This window comes from Phoxinus phoxinus (assembly GCF_949152265.1).
Source record: "Phoxinus phoxinus genome assembly, chromosome: 19".
Lineage (NCBI taxonomy): Eukaryota > Metazoa > Chordata > Actinopteri > Cypriniformes > Leuciscidae > Phoxinus > Phoxinus phoxinus.
In genome coordinates, this window is record NC_136894.1 from 31636999 (window position 1) to 31647131 (window position 10133).

Sequence of the window (10133 nt, forward strand, 5' to 3'; positions counted from 1 at the left end):
AAATGATTCTTTCGACCAAATATTAATGTTGGAATTATATTTTAATAATAATGCACGCTTAACTCTATATAAGTAATACAGGTTATGATCTGCTATGTGTTCAGCTCAGAGTGAATATCTTTATCTTTAAACGCTAATCAATGTACACGATCAAATCTGGTTTATTATTAAACTGGCATTGTTAAGAACAACAAGAGCACATCATAAAAATACTGATAATACATTTACATGGACCTCTATTGCTTATGAGACATTTACGATTTGCATGTAAATATTATATATTGCAGTCACTGTACACTGACATGAACAAAAGAACTATACGAGATAAAGCACACAATATCTCCCCAACAGTTGATCTTAGAAGAGATATTAGCTTATACAGGATGAACATCGATGAGAATAATAACTTCTGACTCTCAGTTGATGTGCATGACGCCACCGCAGAGACATCTGGGTAAACGCCGTTTTCTGGGACATTATTGTTATCTTTGTGTAGATGTCAGGAATGGTTTGTGAATCTTCAAAACAATAAATTAGATACTTTGCGTATATACATACGAACAACAGAAAACTGACACAGTTCAATCACGTCCCATGTGTAAACTCGAGCACGTGTCGCTGGTTACGTCCTAGCGCAGGGAAGGTCAAAGGTCAGACTCAGACCCGGTGTTAGTCCCTCGTGTGTGTGTGTGTGTGTGTGTGTGTCTTCAGCTGTGGTTGTCGGTCTCGTCGGCCATCTGTATTTTGTCAGGGATGGCGTAGAGCGGCTCGGCGGTGTGTGTGTCCTGTGACGGACAGCACCGGTTCTTGATGAGTTTGTACAGAGCCACGGCTGGGATCACCAGCGCCGGGACGCCCGACAGAATGAAGATGATCACGTAGATCCAGTCCGGGTACGAGCGCGTCGCCAGCAGAGGGAAGTTCTCCTGCCATCACAAACACACATGCTGTCCTTAAAGCGGTGGTGTAATGCCCTGTCACAAGATGTACAATATGTCTGATGTCCCCAGAGTGTGTGTGTGAAGTTTTAGCTCAAAATACCCCAGAGATTATTTTTATATATCATGTTAAAATTGTCACTTTTTGAGGGTGAGCAAAAACACACAGTTTTGTGTCTGTGCCTTTAAATGCAAATGAGCGGCTGCTCCCGGCACAGGGGGCGGAGCTACAACAGCTCGTGTGTTAGCAGCTCCAATTACCTCACACACACCTTTTCCACCAAAGCATTTTGAGAGCCGGTTCGGAGCCGGCGCCTACTCGTGAACGCTTTGTGTTTCGACAGCCAAAGAACCGGTTCTCGGCCAGGAAAATTGGTACCGAAGCGGCCCCAACTCTATGCTGGACAAGAACCGTTCTTTCACCACGTCATGCTCACGTCGGGGGCGGGGTTATTGTGACCAACAACACGACGGGAAAGGTTGTGACCGCCATTGCTAAAAACACAAATGTGTTCTAAACGTCTTCTTCTGACTCCTAGGATCGCAAAGCCAGGAGAAGCATTCGCAGAAAGACGATGTAGTCCGCCATTGTAGTTGTTATGCTGGAAGTTGGCGTAAGTGTTTCTGGGAAAGCTAAGACGTATGGCGGCGCACACAGTGACGTAACGCCGTTGTTCGCTGGGCTCTCGAGTCAGTGGAAACACAAACCGGTTCTGAGAAGGTTCGCAAGTTGAACCAACTTTGAACCAGCACCAGTTCCAAACCAGTTCTTCTTTGGTGGGAAAGAGGTAACACACACAAACACACACACACAAACACACACACACACACACACTGAACATTTCAAACACTTTTAGTCTTTTATGTTCAAACCAGAGTCAGAATGATGGAGAGACTCGAGAGACACCCCTTTAAACAGCCAACATGTTATACTCAGATTTAGTTATTAGTCATGTTTATTTATTACACTTACGTATTGTAAGTGTAATAAATAAATATGAGTAATAAGTAAATAATTAAGATGAATAAATAAATACATATTAATAATAAATAAATATATACACAAATGAGTAATACATTAAGAGTAATAAATAATGCATAAATAAATGTATACATATAAATAATAAATACATGAGTAATAAACAAATAATATGTGTAATATGTAAATATGAGTAATACATATAATTAATTAATTAATATATAGTGTAAATAAATTAGTATTAAACACTCATTTATTTACATTCTATTTTTCTATTATTCATATGTGTTACTCATATTTGTATTAAACATTTATGTTTATTATTTATGTATTTATTAATATGTATGTATTACAAGTTTAAATATTACTGTTTTTTTATTTATTTCTCATTTATTTACATTTATTTATGTATTATACATATTTACATATTATACACATTATACATATTTATTATTCGTATTAATTACTCTTATTTATTTTATTATTTATTTATTACTCATGTATTTATTATTCATATTTATTTATTTATTACATTTATTTATGACTTATTCATATTTATCACACATTTATTATAATTAATTTATTTATATTGATTAATTTTTTATTCATATTACTCATATTTATTTATATATTTTTGTGTTACTCATATTTATTTATGTACTGGCAATTTATTTATTATTCATGTGTATTACTCATATCTTTATTTAGTTATTTATGTTTTCCACATGTATTTATCAGACACTGATGTAAATGTGGCAGATTTTGACGATGGATCATTTTCATCAGCTGTCACTTGCTCACAGTTACTAGTTTGTCCAGAAATTAATAACATAAATTGATATTTTTTATCCCATTCAAATCAATTTGGATGTGGTGACTAGATACGGTGTAGTGTCGATGGGCACAAAGTGTATAATCGCATAAATATATGAGTGTATATGACGTGCACGCACCGACTCCGGGTCCCAGGCGATGTACGTCAGCTCTTTGCTCACAGTCGTGACTAAGTAGAACAGGAATATGACCAGGACTATGAGAGGACTGATCAGTCTCCAGGTGATCTGCCAGAAGAAGTTCGGCTTGTGTCCGATCATGAACTCGATGTCGTCATTGAACCTGCGTAAGAGAACATGCACAACATCAGAAACCATCGTCCAGCTGCAAATCTCACCCGCCAATCACTCAATACTCCTGCCATAGACTCACCTGTCAATCCCATAAATGTAAGACACGGCCATCATCTCACAGAAGGCAATGATCAGTAAAGGAATCGATCCTGCAAAGCTGTCGAACAGAGCCAACCAATAATCACCAGAACCCTGAGCGAAGATGATCGCAAGCCCGAAAGAGACCGAACACACCAGACCTGAAAACAGGAAGAAGATCAAATAACCAGAAATCTATTTATTATGGTGATTTATTGGTGAACAGCATTAAATTCATGTTCCTCATAATCTTGAATCAGAATAACTTTGAGCTGATCATGTTCTGCTGAAGTGTTGTGTCTGTAATTGCTAATGCTCTTTTTACACACACACACACTGAACACAATGAAGCATTGCTTGGTCACTGGTTGAGCTAAACTGGTATTATCTCATAGGCGTCGATTTCAGTGCGGACGCGTACCCACCAGATTTCGTCATGAGTCATTTTGTACCCACCACCTTTTTAGGGTTGCTAATAGTGCTGTGACGATACACCAAACCCACGATTCGGTTCGTATAATGAAAACATTTATTTTTTTCGGTGCTGATGCAGTGGTGAAGCGTTCATGTAACATCGGGTGCCGCTGCCAATAAAGCACCTAAAAGCTGTCACAAAGAACCAGCAAAAGTAATGATTATGAATATGTCAAATATAGCAAGGAGACATTTTAATTGTTTATTAATAAACAAGTGTTTTCTGTGTCGGCTGCAAAGCTGAAGTTGACGATGCTGACTCTCGATCTTCGCAGTAGTGAACGCGGCAGAGAGAAATGCACATCTCATACGGATTACATAGTTTTCTTTCGTTTTGAGTTGTTCTGTTTAAAAGTATGATTTCAAGCGTTCTGTAGATAATAGATATATTTCTCAGGTCTGTGAGGCAAGTAGGCTATGCAGAGTTTCGGTTCATTTATGAGATGAGCTCCAGTTCACGCGCCGGCGCCTCCGTGTCGTGATATCTATCTGCTTTACTTATTATTTATTAAATCCAGGCAATTGGTTGATGAAACATTTATTAAAATTAAGATACAATTAATACAAAACGAAATTCACTTTAAAGCTACACTGTGTAGGAATTACTCCCATCTAGCGGTGAAATTGTATATGACTACCAACTGAATATTACTTTCTAGCCCCTCCCATTCCGAGGGCGTTTTAACTCCTACGGTGGCCGTATTATTTCAAATCTGCCGGCGGTCGCGAGTAATCTCCCCTCGCATTCGTCACAGCGCCACTGAGTGTAAAAGCGTGAAAGGCCAAGCTTGAATTTCCAGGTATGTCCCTCTTTGGCTAATTTATTTTCAAGATGGAGGCGCAACATGGCTTCCGCCAGTCGAGAAGCTCACCCATATGTATTATAAATGGCAGATTCTACGCTTACGAGAATACTTGATGGTAGAAGTAATTATACATTAATGAGCACATGTAATTTTGAAAGAACAAAGTGGTTTTTGCTAAGAATCAACTAAAAAAACTACACAGTGTAGCTTTGAAGAAAGGCTTTGTGCTTTCTGTTTGAGGTCTCTGTGAAAGTTTTAAAGCAGTCTTTTAGTGCCGCTTTCAGAGCGGTCACGTCCGTAACCGAGAACTGTCACGTCCGTAACATTGTTTTTTCCCCATAAATGCGAACACGAAAAATAAAATAAAATGAATATTTTGTGTTCTGTGGAGAGCATAGTAGCTTGGAGAGCTTACATTAGTAAGCTACAGAACATCGTCTTTCAAAACATGACCATTGTACCCAGCACTTCTGAACATGCACTTCCGAATGCGTCTCTGTCCCCAGCACATGTCAAACCACACTGACGCCCATGTATTATCTAATTGTGTAGTTAAATTTAACAGCTGACAGATATTCAACATAATTTATGTGTGAGACAGTCTAACAGAAGGATGGACAAAACCAGTCAAATATCAACTTCTTCTTCAACAAGTTCTTGTCATATTTTATTACCATTTTCTAAACTATAGTGAATAAACTGTGATAACATGAGAAATGTTGAAGGAGTCTGCATAAAGTTTGGTTTGACTGTTAGACAAGCGCAACTTGCGTTTCATGCCGACTTCATTCTGTGCATCTGTACCTGTATAAACCTCCTTCGGCCAGTTCTTGGGGAGGATATTGAGGTCCTGGAGTGGAGCGACGACACCTTCAACACTCCCGAACATGGTGGACAGTCCCAGACAGAAGAGCATGATGAAGAACAGCACGGACCAGATGGGAGAGACGGGCATCTTGGTGATGGCCTCGGTGAACACGATGAAGGCCAAGCCGGTTCCCTCGACGCCCTGCGGCAGATCACAGGACAGGGTTCGTACACGTCAAAGTAGATTGATTAAGTAGATTGTTTTAAATTTAAGTCCTGGAAAAACCTTGAAAACAGCCATATTTATGAATATTAAGCGTAGCGTCAGTTTTGGCAGGTCACGTTAGTCAAGCTAGCATCAGCTGATCCACGTCTACCTATAGGAATAACCATGCCTATCACTGTATACATGTACAAGCTCCTTCAGTATTATCAGCAGTTAAGGCGTTTCTCAGGAGCTCATTACCCTCCTCCCTCCCCAGCTCCTCTCGTTTCTCAGGAGCTCATTACCCTCCTCCCTCCCCAGCTCCTCTCGTTTCTCAGAAGCTCATTACCCTCCTCCATCCCCAGCTCCTCTCGTTTCTTCAGGAGCTCATTACCCTCCTCCATCCCCAGCTCCACTCGTTTCTTCAGGAGCTCATTACCCTCCTCCATCCCCAGCTCCTCTTGTTTCTCAGGAGCTCATACCCTCCTCCATCCCCAGCTCCTCTTGTTTCTCAGGAGCTCATTACCCTCCTCCATCCCCAGCTCCTCTCGTTTCTCAGGAGCTCATTATCCTCCTCCATCCCCAGCTCCTCTCGTTTCTCAGTAGCTCATTACCCTCCTCCATCCCCAACTCCTCTCGTTTCTCAGTAGCTCATTACCCTCCTCCATCCCCAGCTCCTCTCGTTTCTCAGGAGCTCATTACCCTCCTCCATCCCCAGCTCCACTCGTTTCTCAGTAGCTCATTACCCTCCTCCATCCCCAGCTCCTCTCGTTTCTCAGGAGCTCATTACCCTCCTCCATCCCCAGCTCCTCTCGTTTCTCAGTAGCTCATTACCCTCCTCCATCCCCAACTCCTCTCGTTTCTCAGGAGCTCATTACCCTCCTCCCTCCCCAGCTCCTCTCGTTTCTCAGTAGCTCATTACCCTCCTCCATCCCCAACTCCTCTCGTTTCTCAGGAGCTCATTACCCTCCTCCCTCCCCAGCTCCTCTCGTTTCTCAGGAGCTCATTACCCTCCTCCATCCCCAACTCCTCTCGTTTCTCAGGAGCTCATTACCCTCCTCCCTCCCCAGCTCCTCTCGTTTCTCAGTAGCTCATTACCCTCCTCCATCCCCAGCTCCTCTCGTTTCTTCAGTAGCTCATTATCCTCCTCCCTCCCTAGCTCCTCTCGTTTCTTCAGGAGCTCATTACCCTCCTCCCTCCCCAGCTCCTCTCGTTTCTTCAGGAGCTCATTACCCTCCTCCCTCCCCAGCTCCTCTCGTTTCTTCAGGAGCTCATTACCCTCCTCCATCCCCAACTGAGGAGTAAATTACCCACACCCACACCCCCACACACACACACACACACCTGGCTGAGGAAGGTCTGCATGTCGCAGGTCTTGAGCTGGAGCTCCTGAATGACGGCTGGTGATGTGTTGTTGAGATGCTGGAGAACACTGTTATAGTTGCTCTCTGTGACGTTTCCCTCCGGCAGATCAAACGTGTTCAGCAGAGCCAGGATGTTACTGTCGATAAACAAAAGCTCAAATTGAGCAAATTCTATTTGAAAAATGAGAAAACGATAAAAATATAAAATTACATATTTTAATGTTCATTAATTATCTTGTTTATTTTTAATATATATTTTTTTCAATAAAAAGTTATGAAAAATATATACATAATGTCTTTTTGTATATACACGTATATAATTATAATTATTATAATATTTATTTCAAAATATATATATTATTAAAAAATATCAAATATATTGTATATCTATAATGCGTTTATTAAATATGACAATAATGACAATTATAATTTTTTGGTGAACTATTCCTATACAGTTGTGTGTATAATATGAGAACTGTTAATGATCTCTGATGAGCAGTTCAGTTCTGAGTTCTGACAGAGATGCACATGTACCCGCTGAGGCAGTCGTCGAACCTCTCGGTGGCCCTGAAGCCGATGATGGAGTAGATCACGATGGCGGCGTAGATCGACGTGAAGCCGTTGATCACAGAGATGATGACGGCGTCCTGCTCACAGTTATTGCTGAACATACAGGAGAACATGTTAGCAAGCAGGATCTCAAATTTACCTTTTCACTCACCGGCCAATCTGGATAATAAATTATATAGCAGAATCTACTCATATCTGTGTGTGAGCACACATGAGCAGATTCTGTGCAATACGTTGTATTTAATATATCACGATGACTAACGAGTATTTGCGCTGAATCTGCACAGATTTGACTTACACAAACTTTCCAGCAAACTGAGTAAATTTAATAAAGTAACGCGCCATTGGCTCGTGATTTGACAGCGTTTCCCGCCACTGTTGATTTATATCCGCATTTGGCGGGTGTTCATTTCAAACCCTGTTTGTAACGTCATCATACGGACACACACTCACTGCTTTACTCTACAGCTGTGAAGAATAAAGAGCGGACGAGACTCACTGCACAGAGTTATAGCTGGAGAAGGAGATGAGTCCTCCAAACGCCAGAGAGAAGGAGTAAAACACCTGAGCTCCAGCGTCCAGCCACGTCGCCGGATTCAGCAGCTCGTCCAGCTGAACGAGACCAGGAAACACATCACTCATTCACACACTTACATAGATGTCAACCAGCATTAAACTGTCAAATATTGACCAAATATTAGAAAGGCGGAATCAAAGTAAACAACAATAAACCGTAAATCTCTGTAGAACTGGAGAAATGTGCTCGATAGAAGGAAGAAACGATGAATAGAAGCGGGCCCAAGACCGAACCCTGGGGAATACCCCTGGTTACTTTAGAGGATTCTGATTGGAAATTTCTAAGTTGAACTGAGTGTGAACAGAGAGATATGATCTAAATCAAGACCGGGGGTGCAAGTAATCCTGTTGCCAATATATTGTCCAACGGGAGACCATGGACCTGAGCTGCAACACACTTAATAAATAAATTAGAAATCGGTCAAAAGTTATCAAAATTGGATGGATCAGCCCCTGGTTTCTTAAGTATGGGAGTAATAATAGCAGATTTAAGAGATGGAGGAACAAGGCCACACTGTAAAAAATAATCATGTACAAAAACTGTAAACTACTGGCAGCTGTGGTTGCCAGCATCCTACTGTAAAAATCCGGTGTGTTACTGTTTTTGAAATTAACAGCTAATTACCATTTTGTAAGCGACAGCGATATGCTGCTAAATTACAGTTTTATACCGTAGCTGACAAAAACAGTATTTAGCTGTTAATTTCAAAAACAGTAACACATCCTATTTTTACGGTATAATGCTGGCAACCACAGCTGCCAATAGTTTAGTTTTTTTACAGTGCAGAAACAAGTGAGGAATGAACAATTTTAGTAATTAAATAAGACAGGCTTTAACTGAGTGAGCAAACTCGGATTCCCAGATAAGAGACAGTATCTCCTCAACAGTGAAAGTAGACAGGACAGAATGTGGAGGCTTTTTATTAGTTCTATACATATTTTATTTTTAGTATTTTTTTTGTGTTTTTGTCATTTTTATTAGTTGTTGTTTCTTAATAGTTCTACACATTTATTTATTTTATTTATTTAGTAATTTTGTTGTGTTTTTGTCATTTTTATTAGTTATTGTCTTTTAACAGTTCAATCTAGTTTTTTTATTATTTTTTATTTTGCGTTTAGTTATTTTAGTATCAAGTTAAACTAAGTGAAAATGAGAAATGTTACTTTGTTGAAAAAAATAAGTTTATATTTTTCATTTTTATTTTATTTCAGTTATTTCATTTCAAGTAACGACAGTGCTTTTCATGGTTTAAGTTTTAACTATAATAACCCTGCCTACAATAGATAAATAATGAAACTGACTCGGTTAAAATCATCCAAAGAGTAATGACTCTCTTTCTTCACTAAAGGATGTCTGAGATGCAGTTTTCCATGAAACCCAAGCGTAAAGTGAAGTGCTAAACTCACGTCTGGAGTGAAGAGGAACTTGATCCCGCTCACAGAGCCTTTGAGCGTCAGTCCCCTGATGAGGAAGATGGTCAGCACCAGGTACGGCAGCGTAGAGGTCACGTACACAGCCTGAGGAGATAGAAACCACACATCAGTGTCTGAACACATCAGCTTGTTTTCTTTCAGATATCACAGGGTTTGTGTTTCTTTTCAGAGCTGATGAACTCTTCACGTTCAGATCACTGAGGCCTACGATCTATCAGCTCCGAAGAGAAACACAAAACCTGTGATAACTGAAAGAAAACAAGCTGATGAAAAGATTTAATACAATATTTGCTGATAATATAGCATAATGAGAGTTTTATACGCAGTTTTTCTTGTTAGCGGGTCATTTTTGACCCGTAACACCACAAGTGTAGCAAGGTGGAGAGAGAGGAAAAAAAACTTACAAAGTAAAACAATTATCCCAACATTTTTGGGAAGTTGTTACACCCTACAGTACGTGAGCAAAGTCAGTAAGTTTTAGTCCAATGCAATTGACATTAATTCGTTTTTTTAAGTTTTTTTTATCAGCTATGGTTCAAAATGACCTGAACACGAAGCACATTTCTCATTTAAACACATTTATACTTTAAATAAAAATAAAAAAGAGAAAGAAAAAATACTCATGGAATTTGTTGTTAAAATTTCGTGCAGTAGTACAAATAAATTGTGCATTTAATGAAAAAATGCTTTTTTGACTGCAATTTGTCTAAACAATAGTCATTATTGTAAATGTAAATGTGTTGTAAATGTGCTTATCATGTAAATAATCTCGCAA

General features: G+C 39.8%; 1 protein-coding gene across 1 annotated transcript in view; it reads right to left on the reverse strand.

Moving 5' to 3' along the window:
• LOC306987018 (sodium-dependent neutral amino acid transporter B(0)AT1-like) overlaps nucleotides 1–10133 on the reverse strand; it is a 23388-nt gene continuing 13255 nt past the window's right edge. Inside the window, exons 6-13 of the mRNA XM_079590916.1 lie at nucleotides 9332–9442; nucleotides 7848–7960; nucleotides 7313–7441; nucleotides 6759–6915; nucleotides 5207–5411; nucleotides 3124–3283; nucleotides 2871–3033; nucleotides 1–926 (exon numbers count right to left, since the gene is read on the reverse strand). Of these exons, the coding sequence (XP_079447042.1) occupies nucleotides 708–926; nucleotides 2871–3033; nucleotides 3124–3283; nucleotides 5207–5411; nucleotides 6759–6915; nucleotides 7313–7441; nucleotides 7848–7960; nucleotides 9332–9442 (1257 nt within the window). The 3' untranslated portion in view covers nucleotides 1–707. The remainder of the gene's footprint in view (nucleotides 927–2870; nucleotides 3034–3123; nucleotides 3284–5206; nucleotides 5412–6758; nucleotides 6916–7312; nucleotides 7442–7847; nucleotides 7961–9331; nucleotides 9443–10133) is intronic.